The 15,126-nt window shown below is 26.2% G+C and overlaps 3 protein-coding genes across 3 annotated transcripts; all 3 read right to left on the bottom strand.

Annotated features, from left to right (window-relative positions):
* Positions 1-18: 18 nt before the first annotated feature.
* On the bottom strand, positions 19-983 carry OCT59_012655 (uncharacterized protein; the record flags this gene model as incomplete). Its single annotated transcript, XM_025310976.1, has 2 exons — positions 19-110; positions 194-983. The coding sequence occupies 2 exons, from the start codon at positions 981-983 to the stop codon at positions 19-21; spliced, it is 882 nt and encodes a 293-aa protein (XP_025176313.1).
* Positions 984-6,413: 5,430 nt separating this feature from the next.
* OCT59_012656 (uncharacterized protein) lies at positions 6,414-8,308 on the bottom strand. The gene has a single exon (XM_025318372.2). It carries the CDS (start codon positions 8,176-8,178, stop codon positions 6,541-6,543), a length of 1,638 nt encoding a protein of 545 aa, XP_025176314.2. The 5' UTR covers positions 8,179-8,308; the 3' UTR covers positions 6,414-6,540.
* Positions 8,309-11,156: 2,848 nt separating this feature from the next.
* On the bottom strand, positions 11,157-13,233 carry OCT59_012657 (uncharacterized protein). Its single transcript, XM_025318374.2, has 4 exons — positions 12,338-13,233; positions 12,195-12,231; positions 11,757-12,101; positions 11,157-11,667 (listed from the first exon to the last, which is right to left on the bottom strand). Exons 1-4 carry the CDS (start codon positions 13,051-13,053, stop codon positions 11,416-11,418), a joined length of 1,350 nt encoding a protein of 449 aa, XP_025176316.1. The 5' UTR covers positions 13,054-13,233; the 3' UTR covers positions 11,157-11,415.
* Positions 13,234-15,126: the final 1,893 nt, after the last annotated feature.

Genomic DNA, 15,126 nt, shown 5'->3' on the forward strand with positions numbered 1-15,126 from the left:
ATCTTAGTTTTTTCCTTCCTATAGATTCATCTTATCAAAGTCTTTAACAATCTCTTCATTCTCTTGTTCTTCTGTACCTTTCTCAAAATTATAGAGCGTTTCCTCGCCAGCTAGTATTGCAAAATTTGATATTAATGCATATGTAAAAAATATAATTCAAGCGACTGCAAATAAATATGAAAGAGATAATTACTTGTTGGGGCGACGGATTGTTGATCAGAATCCAGTGACTTTTTGTTGGACTTGTTTACCTTTTTGATTGCATTCCATATTTTGCGGTCGATGTCCAATGGAAACCTTTTCCTGTTTCCCAAAAAACTGGGCTTGAGAAAATAACAGCCAATTACTGTAATTATTTCAGGTTTATCTTTAGTTTCATCCATGAGGATATTTCGATAGTTGATAGCTTGTTTTTCGGCCTCATTTACTTTTTTATACTGAAATGGAGAATATCCAATTATTTTCGTTTCAACAGCCACAAGAATTCCAAGATCATTCGCAAAAATTAAGTCCCCTACGTATTCCGCATGTTGATATTCGAAATTATAAAGATATTTGAACCCCGGAAGCCATTTATCATTAACTTCTTTGATGAGATCATTTTGCAAATCCGCTTCTTTCTTGGATTTTAGTTTTTTAAGAATGGGATATTTAATTTTCCATTCGCTTATTTTTTCGTCGTGATTAGTTTGCAATTGAAATTTGTTTATGTCGGGATAATATTTATTCAAAAATTGAAAAATCGCTTCAAATATATCGTCAAGTTCTTCTGATTTCCATTCGTAAAATTTTTTGCCATTTTCATTTACTGCCTTAATGTATTTTGGCAAAAAAATGTGGTTCTCATCATTCTTTTCCATTTCGATTCTGGTATTGGTTGGTTTCTCTTGGATGAACCTTAAAAATTGTTTACATTTATTTATAGTCCATTCTTCATCATTAATGTCAAATTGTTCCGCAACGAATTTATCTGATTTATTCATATTGAACGTTAAATAAGATTAAAAGGATATAGAATTTTTTTTCCCTCTGCAATTTATAAATAATTTTTGTTGCACATATTACGTGGACTCTACAAAACAAACAGGCGATCTTTTGTGCTTCCATTGTTGAACAATCTCCTCTTTGCATAGTTTTCTTTATGCAAAAAAGATTACCGAAATTATGGAATACTGTAATTTAATTAAAAAAAACGCTAGAATATTTACGTGATATACAGACTATTCAGGTTTATCAGGTTTATCATATGTTAATTTTTTACTCACATATTGCAAAAGATACTTTTCGGTGTTATACTACTGTAATTGGAGGTATTTGAATTTTAAGATTTATTACTACAACTTTCTATACAGTGGAAGAATATCAAAAATAGATAATAGAAATTTTTTTAAATATTAATCTTAAGTAAGGCGTAATATTCCGAAAGTATTCCTTATCCATTCCAAAAGAAAAATAAATAGTTTTGTAGAATTAAGTCTTTTATTGGCCTTTATATATATATATTTTTTTTGTTGCAAAGAATATACAAAAAATATAATTTGTAATGACTCCCGACATGGGAGTCACTAACGAGGAGGCCTTTTTTTCAAATTTCCGTCATTGCTCTGCATTGGTCAATCCAATCATTTTAGGTTGTCATTTGCATAATTCTACAAACTAAATGTTTACCTTGAGGAGCGTTTCAAATAAAGAATCGAAAAACCACGAACTTTAGTTTAAATTAAATTTCATATTTAAGCAGGCCCAAAACCTTAGCTATTAATAACCTTTCAAATAAAATTCAGAAAGTTGATCGTATCAACAAACTTAATTCCGTCTAATAAGCGTTGACCTTTAGATTTAACATAGTAATTTCGCTTGTTATACTTTTAAAAGATTCAGCTTTCTGTTTATCAGTACGCGCTGTTAGTGAAGATAAATTACTAAGAATAAATTTTCAGTAAATTTATCCGTAATATGCTTCTAACGAATTATAGTTCATTTATTCCGATTCGTGATGCAGATTAAATTAAAACAGATTTGTTAAATAAGTCAAACTTGACATTCAAAACCAACTTTGACGCTTTAAGGAACGGACAAAAATATACATAAAATATTAAAATATGCTTCTTTTAAAGTTATATTTATTAACATTTTTTTTATTGAATTTATTTCTTCGGCACATTTCTATAACTAGTTTTCAAAGAAATTTGATCAGGGCATCCCTTCTGGATGTATCACACCATTTGATTCACTGTGGTGCTTTGTATCACTTTGTGAGCTCAGCTTACCTTAGACATTTTAAATTTTTGCTGCAAATGAAGGATATGTCCATTCGTTTTTAATAATAAACGGTTCATTTGGATTCAACTTCAGCAAGCGTGATTCATGTAGCGAATCCCTTTGGGATTCAGTCAAGACACTTGTCTTGGCTGAAATTGAGGTGTTTGCTTGCGCTTCCGATGCAATTAGTCTGATTGGTTTTCGAAGTTTGAGAAGTAGGTGGTGTGCTTATCCTAATATCTGGTAATTTCTTTGAGACAGACCCTTAGCTTTTCTCAAGTGGGACTTTAGGTTCGCTTTTTCTATATTTTTGCATCCAGAATATGAGTTAGGTTTTTTTATATCAGCATAGCCAGATCCACTGAAAGCATTCAAAATTATAAACTTTTTAATAAAAAAATGTTTATAATAAAAAATGTAAAATATTTTAAACTTCCTAATATATCTATTGAATTCTTATTTTGGCTGATTTATAAATAATTTTTTTACTTTGATTAATATAAAACTAAATATTTAATATAAAATGGCTTGATATATGACAAAAATATTAGCATTTGTAAAGTGGCTTAGTTTTCAACAAAAAAAGCTTAGTATTTAATAAAATGGCTTTGTATTTAACAAAAAAAAAGGCTTAGCATTTAACAAAAAAATGTTTAGTATTTAATTAAAGATGACTTGTTATAAGTTAATTTTTATTTAAAATAATTAATAAATTACAGATATGATAATAATATGAATGTTCAATAGAATAATACCTACAAATGATTAAATATACAAAAAAATTATAAAGAATATTAAAAAATAAAGAAATGTTAATATATTATATTTGAAAAAATTTTATATTAAATGTTTTTTATATATCTAGATGGGATTCCCATCCCATTTATTTGGGAAGCGAATATTTACCTTGTTCTGTACGTGCCCACTTCAAAGAGGGTTATTCAGCTGAAAGTGGGAATAAAACGAAAGTAAGTTAGTAAACGTAACAAAAGTAGATGCAAAACGTCCCTCAAAGATACTGTAAGTATAACTTTTTTAATGAAGTGAATTTATAACAAACCAACACTTTACCAAGTTTCTTTATTATGATGTGAATGTGTTATCGGAAAAATCCTTTCCAGTTTCAATGTCACATCTCTAAGTTTCTAATCTCTGCGTGAACATTATTTTGTGCGTTTTGCGAGTGACCTTTCGAAATTTTTAGTCTATCATCTTTATCTTCTGGTTTGGTGGAATGGAAACCTTCCATAATCTTAACAGCTGGCTTTGAAGGTGTATCCGTTAAATTCGCATAGTAGTTTCTTGAAATGATCAAAGTTGAGTCTTTCGAAACTGATTTTATCACGCTCAATCTTTTTTTCTGACAGTTCTACTGATATTAATCATGAAACGGACATCAAGTTACGTTGATAAATAACCGATAACGAATGAATTTTACAGTGATACAGTACGCAGCATAACAAATGATTCTTGGGTACACAAATTATTTTATACTAAATAGCAGGACTATATACTTTTCACTATTGCGTGTTTTTCACGTAAAAAAAAAACATAAAAAATTAAGTCATAAAAATTTTCTAAATTTTACATTAACTTCCACATAATTTCGCAAAATTTTTTATATAAATATGCACATAATCCCAGTTTATTCAACACACTATTTCTACATACTGTAATTTCCCATAATCTGCGAGCCGATTGGCATTTGTGTTTTTTTTTTATTCCAATCCGATTAATATTTCCCAATTGTTTTAAGGCGGAAACATCGTGCTGATATTTTTTATTAAGCTATAAATAAACTACAATTGCATAATAATTATTGATATTTTTTCATATACTAAATAACATGTAAAAGGACGCGTCACGTTAAACCGGAAATAGTTTAATCAATGGTTAAATATCATCCGAACTGCTTCGCTCATAACTAATACATATATTATCATTTATCATATCAATATAATCTAATTTCTAACTACACATATAGCGATTTGCTTTACTAAAAATTTCTTTTTTTTTAATAAAAAATTTAACTTCGAATAATATATCATCTAACTAGCCAGTTAACCGATTTTGATAGTATTATTTTATACGTATTATATTTATTAAGTAATAGTAATACCCATATTAAATACATATTAAATATTAAAAAATATTAAAATACATTTAAAATCCTACTTACTTTTTGGAAATATTCTAGAAATGGAACTGAATCTCAGTTAGCCAAATTAACAATATCTTCTTATCCAAAAAGTGGAAATTCTTCTCTAAATCTTGAAAACCTTGAAAGACTTACGGAGAACTCAAAAGAGTTGATAGAGAAATCAAAATGAAGTAACCCAAAATATTTTTTCTTTGAATAAAACTAGGGATTGGAACCGGTTAATGTTAACCGGTTAATTAACCGGTTAAGACGGTTAACCGGTTAAAGGATTTTGAAAATCGGTTAACCGGTTAAAACTATATTTACCATAATTCTAGTCAGATTTATATAATGCGGCCCAGAGACATGTAAATTGCGGCCACGTGTTCCTAAACTTGAAGTTTTAATGCCGAATTTTTTTCTATTTATTTATAATAATTTTAGTGATACATAGTCTTCCTATAACTAAATATGCAAGTAAAATCAAAAATTGGTACAATTTGTAGTAAAAAAAGTTTTTAAAATATTTTTGATATTAACCGGTTATTAACCGGTTAAGACCCTTGGTTAACCGGTTTTTAACCGGTTAAGGTTTTTTTGGACGGTTCCAATCCCTAAATAAAACTATACCATAGAGATCCATGCCAATTTTACTAGTGATAATTCTGTCAATTCCTGGTCCAAAATACATATGTTTCATAATTATTGGATTATTTAAAACGTGTCATATGATATCGCTTATTGACAAGATGGTATGCTAATTTGCAAGCTTTAGAAGTTGATGACGACTTCATTGAAGATACTGAAGTGTAAAGACAATAAAAACTACCTCTTTTACAAAAAGCATTTGATTTTTGGGTAACAACAGGTAAGAACAAAAATCTGAAGCAGCTGGTAAAAACTATCAATGTTGAAATAAATAACCAGCCAATATTTTTGAAGTAGACATGATATCAATATGGATAGAATGAGAATAAAACAATTGGAATTTTTACAACTCTCTTCAATTTCCACATGCCAAGAAATAGTTTAACAAAGAATGCATATTAAAGTTTATTTATAATCATTGGAAAATTGAAAGAACTTGGCAGTTACACAACGTAATAGTAAACTGTTTGATAAAGTTGTAATGGATTTTAGAATCAGAGTTTATCTGGAACTTTTCAAAATTAAAAAGATAATTAAATTACTTCTAGCATGATATAATTACATATAATATTTTTACAAATAAGAATTCTGCATCACATATTCAACATAATAAGTTTCAATCAAGGAATTCGAAAAAGAAACATAATAAGCATTTTTTTATGCATGAAGATAAAAAAGAAAAAAAAGAAGGAAAGGAACCTCAAAAACTATCACAAAGAGCGAGAACTAGAGGAACTTACGACAGAATTATCTGTCAAAAATTATAGGCTATCTAGGGAAAATCGGACTTTGAAACGACAAGTTGTTTCAGTTGGAGAAGAATAATGAGGAGTTGAAGTACAAGATATTACTAGTCTTCAACTAATATTAACAGTTAATAACTTTATTTTAACAACTTCTACATGGAAGATTATAAAAAATTTACAAAAAGGAAAAGATGAAATTCAACATTAAATTATTTCTTATTAAAACACAAAAGGACCATATTAGATGATTTTTACATTTACGATTAATTATGATTAATATATATGTTGTGCGTTATCTAATCACCTGACCTATGAGGCCGCGGCGTGTTGCAGACTTCTAATGCTGTGATATTCCAACGACTGGTTGGTGTGTTAACGGCATAGTGGGCATAGTGCTATGTGTTTTCAGGGTGGAACTTCTTAGGAAGTTTCTTTGTGGTAGAGTTGTCAATAATGAAATGTAACAAAGTTTCAAATTTCAATCAATATTATGTTACCCTATAAAAAATTTTTTCAGAAAAATGATCACGTGTCAGTTTCTTTGGAATAAAACTGGAATTTTTTCCAGAATTTTTTTATAACTATATTAATATTAATGAACAAATTCAAACAACAGTTAAAGATAATGATAATAAAGAGATTTTATTTCATAAAACTGAATAATTCAACTATTTTAACCTATAATAATATATAAACGAACGTGTTAATAATAACACGCAACTAAATAATACTTCCATAATTTCGTCATTTTAATGATATGTCCCTCTTTTTTATTCTAATATATAATTCAGCAGGTTGATTAAAAATAGCATATCTAATTTTCATTGGAACATTTGGATTAACTAATTCAAAATCGAATTGAGGTACAAGTAAAGCTGTTAAGGTTTTTAATATTATCATTCCTAATTTTCTTCCAGGGCAAATTTTAATTCCACCACCGAATACAATTAATGCTTTAAGATTATTATTTAAAGAAGGATTAATGAAACGTTCAGGATCAAACTTTTCAGGATTTTCCCAAAATTTTGAATCAGATTGAATACCAGAAGAATTCATAATAAAATGAGTATTTGCGGGCCAATTATAACCAGCAACTTCATCAGGTACATCATTATAACGATCAACTAAAGGGGTAAGGGAATTTATACGAACAGTTTCTTTAATTACAGCTTCAATATATTTAAATTTATCAAGATCTTCCATATTAATATTACGAGGATCTTTTCCAAGAATATTCACAACTTCTTCTCTTATCTTAATTATTACTTCAGGATTTTTTATAATATTATAAATTAAAAATATAAATGTACTAGAAATTGCATCTACACCTCCACCAATAGATTCTGATAAATTAATTAATAATTCTTTATCATTTAAAGGACGTTGAAGATCAGGATTAAAATCTTGTACTTTACTCTTTGAAATATTAATATCATGATCAGTATTAGCAGTTAAAAGTAAAGTGATCAAATCTTGCCTTAATTGATCTTTTGGAGTATTTTCAATAATTTTTTTATGATTATTAATAATATTATAAATATAATTCCAATAATTATTTCTATTAATAATATGATTTTTTGCTATACCTTTAAATATAGGAATATATTTTGCATATGCACCAAAAAATAAATGAAAAGTATAACCATCAACATATTTCAATAAAAGTTCAGCATATCCAACACTCTTATCATCATCCTTATCCTTATTATTATCATCATCCAAATTATTATCATTAATTAATTCAGAATAATACTTATTTATAGAATGACTTCTTTTTCCTATAAATAAATCTAATAAAAGATCAGTCATAAAAGAGAACATCCATTTTCTTAAATCAAAATTAATATTATTTTCACTAATATTATTCCAATAATTTGTTATTTCTTTTATAAAAATTTGAGTTTGTGATAAAGAAAGATGACTAAAACTTGGAGTTAACATAGCTTGATTAAAAAATTGTCGATTAAATTGCCAAGATTTAAAATTATGATTAAATACTATTCCATATCCTGATACTGCAAATTCATCTAATCCAGGATTATATAAATTTCTTAATTTAAAATTTGTTTTTGATGAAGGATTAAATAATTTATCAAAATCATTTAATTTTCCCAAACAAATTTGTCTTTCTCCTGATACATAAATTTCAAATAAATCACCATATTTTTCATAACATTTTTTCAAAAATCTTGAATAATCATTAATATGAAATAAATAATGATTTCCTATTAATGGTAAAGGGAATGGTCCAGGTAAAGGATTTAATCGATTATAATAATTATAATAATAATGAATGATATAAATTATTATAATTGTAAAAATTATTTCGATTATACCGGTTATACCGGTTATACCGAGATTGAACGAGGATAAAATACCCATTATAAAGAATTGTGTAATGAAAAATTGGAAAATGTATCTTTTATTTTTTTTTTTTCCAAGTGGTTTTACCTTGAAGATTAAGTATAGCTGATAGTTAAATATAAAAAAAAAAGATATACAAAGGATATTCGAAATTTGAGATGAAACAAGATATACAAAGGATATTCGAAATTTGAGATGAAACAAGATATACAAAGGATATTCGAAATTTGAGATGAAACAGGTAAAATTTGTAATGAATTAAATAATCCGATTACAAAGCGAGCTGATAAGATTACATAATTAAGTTTTGAGCTACGACTGTTGATCTCAACGTGAAATCATATTTTCGTTATCACGTGAATTAAGCTCGCCGCGCTTTGATCTATTTTCAATCCGGTTAGTTATTATGGCCAGACCTCGAATATACCGATATTCGATATACCGATATATATTAAAAACTCGATAAAGTCGATATAACAGATAACGATGAAATTATGAAATTTTACTTTCCCAATTCCCACTATATAAGAGAACATAAAAATATCAGTATAATTTTGATATACCGATAATTTTCAAAAACTGTGAATCCAAACGTACATATCGTTATATCGCGGCGAGTTATGTGTATAAATCTGCGGTGATAAGTAATTGTTATCAGTTATCGGTCATGTTGTAGATGATAACTGATTGCTATGTCTATCATATGGCCGAAGGTCACATGATAGAGCAGCATCCTAGTGGTAAATCAGTTATCATAAACATGATAATAAAGTTATTGGATATGTATGACGTAAGCAACTGAGACCTTTTTTTCGTGTATCTTATTTATTATTTTATAATAAAGTGATCAAAATTTTGTATATTACTAATTATAAAGTGACCAAAATTTGTGTATTACTATTATAAAGTGATCAATAACATACGTGAAAAATGTCCAGTGCTTACATAGAACATACAATAACGATTTTTTACCGATTATGTTGTACATATCTCAAAATAAATTATGTGAATTTGATAAATTCGGTGCAATTTTGTGGTGATCATGAAAAAAAAAAATCACAAATTTTTTTGTGTTTAATTGTTGAATTTCTGTGAAATGCCGAATATCATTGTAATTGATTCCGAACTCTCAATAATGTAAAATTAATATACAAATTCATTAACAAAAGATAACAATAACATAATTAAACATGACATTGCAGTTATATTACACCATTATATTTGTTATAACATAATCATAATAGGGAAATATCAGTCTTTGACCGATATCTCCCCGCTTAATATTTATTAGTCAGGTGGTTATTTGATCAACGTCAAACATTGGTTCACGAGAATTGACATTTTCCCATATATCTTTGATTAATAAGCAGCAGAGAATGATGAAACTTTCGGTGAAGACCGAATTTACCTTTTATATGTCAAAATATGCGTTAACTTGTCAAAAAAAATAAATTTTAGGCGGCCTATATATAAATTCTGTAAGGCTCCTTACATCACGTCGATGGTGGTGACGTATTTTACATGTGACACAACAGTGACAACACCCATCTTTAATATCCAATCAAAAAATTTTTTCTTTTCTACAATTTTTTACAAGTTTTTTCATTAAACCTATAACAAAAATGCAAGATGATGATGTTAAGGGTCCTGATCAGAAAAGTCATTCATTCATGCAAACAATATAATGTTACTTATTGATTATCTGCAAGAAAAAGAATTTTTTTATAGACCCCTAAATTAAATTTCTTTTTTTAATCGTGTAACATTTTAAAGGGATACACCGAAGTTTAATTAATTAATCATAAGAGGAAGGAACGACTTTGAATCAAAGATATTGAAATTTGCATTCTTTATACAGTATATAATAATATGTTATTATAATATTTTGATATATGTATAGTACATACAAGTATATAGTATATATATACAATATTTGTTGTACTGTACGTATGTATGTACTGTATATGCACAGTACAGTAATATACTGTATACTGTATTAAGATAGAGATGAATGATTTCATTATTTATTATTTGTTTAAGGAGATTTTCGTAACGAGATTTTTTTTTTTTTTTTTTAAATTAAAAGTGCATAATCTAATTTTATCCTGCAGATTAATTATCTTTTAAAAAAATTGAGTGCAACATTTACGATATTTGATATTTGATATATACTTGGTTAGTAATCTTATTCAATTTTAGAAAAGAACCATAATCTTTCGTAGTCCTGTATTCATTTTCCGTGTAACGTATGCTATTAATATATTATTTAAATTCAAAACAGAAAGAGAAAAACAAGTTTAGAAATAAAAATGTACAAATTGGGAGTCTCTTAATATTTGATTAGACTTATTAGTGATTAAAAGGAGATCAATTAATTATATTACACTTTATACTAAACTGAAACCATCCTGAAACATAAATTGAAAAATTTAATTAAAGAATGAAACTTATTTTAAGAAACCTATAAGATATAGAATGAAGGATTGTTTGCACGAATTGTGCTTGCAAAATTGAACTAATGAAACTAATGAAAATTTTCAAAGATTTAAAAACAATACAGTATTAAAAATGTATAAAAATTTTTTTTATTAATAGATTGTTTAGCAAAGGAATCGATCAAAATAATATTTGCGTATGACAACGAAAATCATCACAATCGTCATTTGGATAGACAATCCCAAAAACCTTGTTTTTTTTAAAAAAAAAACATTCGTTTTAAAAAGAATTACAAAAGTTCAAAACTTCAAACATGTTCAATGTCGTTCTCTTACGTTTAGTAAAAACTTCTTATTATAATATTCACGTCTTTGTCTTCTTTATCGTAGTAAAATTGTCAATTCCCCTATAAATATAAAGGTAATTTTATGAACTCATTTTTCATCATTATTCACTTTTATTCTTTGACGTAAAACGAATTGAATCTACTCGTCATGTGCGATGGACGTGTTTCGTGGCGAACATTCATTTGATATCTTTTAAGAACAAGAACATTTGTTATCTTAAAAAACAATTCGCTCTTTTTCAATTTTTTAATCAAAAATTATAATAATACATAACAAATTGTATATATTGTGTATCATAATTATTATATTATAATGTTTTACATTCTTTTGATTATTTTTTATATATTATCCCTTTTTTATAATTTCACCTTTTTAATTTTTTTCATTTGCATAATATATAATAAACCATAAATCACTACTTAAAAATACAAAAAAAAAATAAGAAGGAAATAATAATAAAAATTTTATAATTTTATAAGCATAATATTTTAGATAATCTCTTCTTATGTTTTATCAAACTTTTGATACTTTCTCTCTTCTTTTTATCATCACTTTTATCTTCACTTATCGTTTCATCAATCACATTAAAATTACAACCTTCATCCACACTATTATAATAATCATTATCATATATCGTTTCACCTTCGTTGATATTATTTAAATCGGTATCATTTGGGCAATGATTATACGGAATATGTGGTCTAAGGCAAACATAATCCACAGACTTTATAACAAGATAAAGGGAATAAAATTAATAATCTCCTTTTTTTTTAATAATATAAATAACAAAAGAATATTAATGAATTTACTCACGAATGGACCTTTAACGGAAGATGATTTATTGACTTTTTCGGTGTTACAATAAATTCCAGTATGAACTTGATATCTCCTGTCATCAGAATGTTCAATTTTTGCAATTTCAATTTGATAAGGAAGCCGAAAATGAAACCATCCTTTATCATAAGCTTTTGCAAGTTCCTCAGGATCAGGTGAATATTTGAACTTTGCTTCACGTTCGTATGAACTAAGATAAATATCATGCCTTAACCATATGTCGGTGGAAAAGGTAATTACTGGTTTTTCAGGAAATTTATCAACACGCATTCGCCAAATCACATCATATGTTCCCGGCGGAACGTTACTTATCGTCATTTCAATCTTTTTATTTTTTTAAAAAAAAGAGAGAGAAAAGGAATTAAAATTTTTTTTTCTTTTTTCTAGTTGTAATTTGGAATACAATCAAGAACTTACATCAAAACAACGTTGTTTTTGCCTTAATTTGTTATTACTATTGTATTTAATAAAAAGGATTTAAAAATTAAAATTAATAAAATTTATGATAAAATTTATAAATACTTAATTTTTTACATATTTTAAAAATTACGGTACGTTACCATGGCTCAGTATCCTTTTTAATATCAAAATCCCTGTAGCGATAGAAAGTACCAGGTCTACCTCTTGAAAAGGCTGTTTTAGTTTTAATCTTAACAGTTGATAGAGACATATACACTTTCTGCCAATTAGTGACAGAAGGAATTTGTTTATTTTTACATTTCCATTTGCCCTTACGAGGATTACTCGATGATAATAATCGATTGTTGTAATCTTTTAAAGTAGTTTCACCATATTTCTTAATTAATATTTGCTTCCATAGATAATTATCCTGTGTATGAGCTCTTAGTTTTCTATTTACCATGGATAATGCAATTATATCCGTAACTTCTAAATCATTCATAATCATCATCATAAGCTCATGAGGAACCTTACTAAATCCATCATTCCCCGCCATAACACAATCGTTTCCTTCCTCCTGTATATCATCATTCTGTACGGCCTGTTGTTGTTGTTGCTGCTGTTGTTGTTGTTGTTGTTGTTGTTGCTGTTCAGTAATTTCTTCTTGTTGTTGATAATAAACCTTTTTTTCTTTTTCTTCTTCTTGTTGTTGTTGGTGTTGTTGACTAGAAGATATTAAAGAATAATCCGGATATTTTATACCTCGATGATGGACCTTGGTTTCATATTTCGTAGGCCATGTGAAAATATGGAGACGCTTCCTTGTTGAAGGGAATGTTGGATAAAATATTATTGACAATCCGTCCTGTTGTTGCATTATTATAATTATAACATTATTATATAAAAGAGAAAAAAAAGAATTTCTTTTATTTATTAATAATATTAAGCAAATTATTATTTTTTTTTTGATTTTTTTATGTAAGGATAGAAAAAAAATAAAAAGGGAAGAAAAGAAGGGAAGGATAATTTTTGTTTGTATATTAATAATTTATTAATCAGCCTTTTTTAAACAGACCAGCAGAAAATAGCCCATTTTTATAGTTGATTACAATTTGGTTTTTGTATAACAATAAACCAACATGACGGAAAATCTAGTTTATATTTTTTTCATTATATAATAATTCCCAAATAATATTAGATCAAAAGAGAAAATTTTTTAATTGGTTAAAAAAAAAATTCTATTTCGATCAAACGTCAAATTAATTTGTTGAGCAAAAATAATTTTTTGTAAGGGGATTACAGAAATAATTATTTCGTTTATTTTTTTATGTCGCACAAGTTAAAAATTATTGATCCAATCAAACATACGGTTAAACTAGACCGAAGAAGTAAAACAAGTTTTTTTTATTTCACAATTGTTTCAAAATAAATTTGGATAAAAATTATATTAAATATATTATATACGGTTATTATGGTAATTAAATTTATTTATTTATTCTTTTTTTTTTATCATTCTTTATGTATTATTATTATTTTACTTTATTCTTTTTTTTTTATTATTATTATTTATTTATTATTCTTATTGTTATTTTATTATTTATTTATTTATTATTATTATTATTTCTATTATTCTCTTTTCTTTTCAAAAATTATCAATTTTAGAAATTTATTTACAAAAGATGAGAAAAAAGGACCCGAATAATTTATTATGGAATAAAGATTCCTTTAATAAATTAACTTTTTACAGTAATTCATACACAATATTTATTTTACACGACATTTCTTATTTCTCTATGGGTAAATTTGGGAATGCGCGGAGAATAATTTCGTGACTGATAAACATATTATCTAATGTTGTATTTAAATTTGTGTTTAACCAGAAGGTCGGAATGATTAAAATCATGAAAATTTCTATTAATATATAAATATAATTACCCGTATAATCCGGACAAAAAAGTGAGGAAATTCTACTTTTGCGGGAATGCCGAAAAAAAAAATTTTTTTTTTTTTATTTTATTTTTATTATTTTTTTTTTTTACGCCAAAACTATATGAATTAATACAAACAATGTTAAGGGTCGAATCAGCCAAATGAAATGAAAAAAAAAAAAGATTCTCAAAAAAATTCTCCAAATCAAAAAATCAAAAAATAAAATGTTCAATGTTTACTAATTGTTTGTGGTTTATTTTTGTAGTATAAAATATTTTAATTTTTTTTTTTAATGAATGAAACCTAAATTTACTTACTTCATTCAAATTTCTAATAATAATGATTTCCAATTGAACTTTATTTTTAAGTTAAACATTTTATTTTTATTTATTTATTTATTTTTTATTTTTATTTTTTATTTTTTTTTATTTTTAAAAAAAAACACGTCTTAAATAATAAATTATTCACGTTAATTATATCTTAGCCGAATTACAAAAAAAAATAATTTATAATTAAATCAATAAATTTAAGTTTCTTTTTCCTTTCAAAAAAGAAATTGGGTCGTATTTTTTTTAATTGGTTAATTTATTTATCCAGGATAAAAATTTGATTTGAACGTTATTTACGTTATTTACGTTAATGAAAATCAATATTCTATAATCAATAATTAATTAATAAATTTCAATGAGAATATTTTTGACAAAAAAAAAAAATCTTATCTTTAAAAGAATTAAATCCGTTATTCATTATTATAATTAATTTTTTTTCATTCGGGAAACATCCCTTATCAATTTATAATAATGTAAATTATTTCTATTTATTGTGTAGTATAAATATTATATATATATATATATGCATTGATATGCAATTTTGATTATTTCACAAACAAGGGGTGGATTTTAATCATTTGTAATGATGGCGCAGTAAACTCCTCGCTTATTTTTTTCTTTCTTTTTTTTTCTCTTTGAATCAATCCTATTATGGTTAGTTGAGTTTTTTTTGGCGGGATTGTTTCATTATT

The sequence above is a fragment of the Rhizophagus irregularis genome, chromosome 20 (genome assembly GCF_026210795.1).
Source record: "Rhizophagus irregularis chromosome 20, complete sequence".
NCBI classification, from domain to species: Eukaryota; Fungi; Glomeromycota; class Glomeromycetes; order Glomerales; family Glomeraceae; genus Rhizophagus; species Rhizophagus irregularis.

Bases quoted from the DNA above. Each gene is read 5' to 3' on its own strand.
- OCT59_012656 (XM_025318372.2), bottom strand. From the start codon at position 8,178: ATGGGTATTTTATCCTCGTTCAATCTCGGTATAACCGGTATAACCGGT.
- OCT59_012657 (XM_025318374.2), bottom strand. From the start codon at position 13,053: ATGCAACAACAGGACGGATTGTCAATAATATTTTATCCAACATTCCCT. The intron at 12,102-12,194 runs GTAAGTTCTTGA...AAAAATAAAAAG, and splicing joins AAAAACAACGTTGTTTTGAT to ATTGAAATGACGATAAGTAA. The intron at 11,668-11,756 runs GTGAGTAAATTC...CTTGTTATAAAG, and splicing joins CTTCCGTTAAAGGTCCATTC to TCTGTGGATTATGTTTGCCT.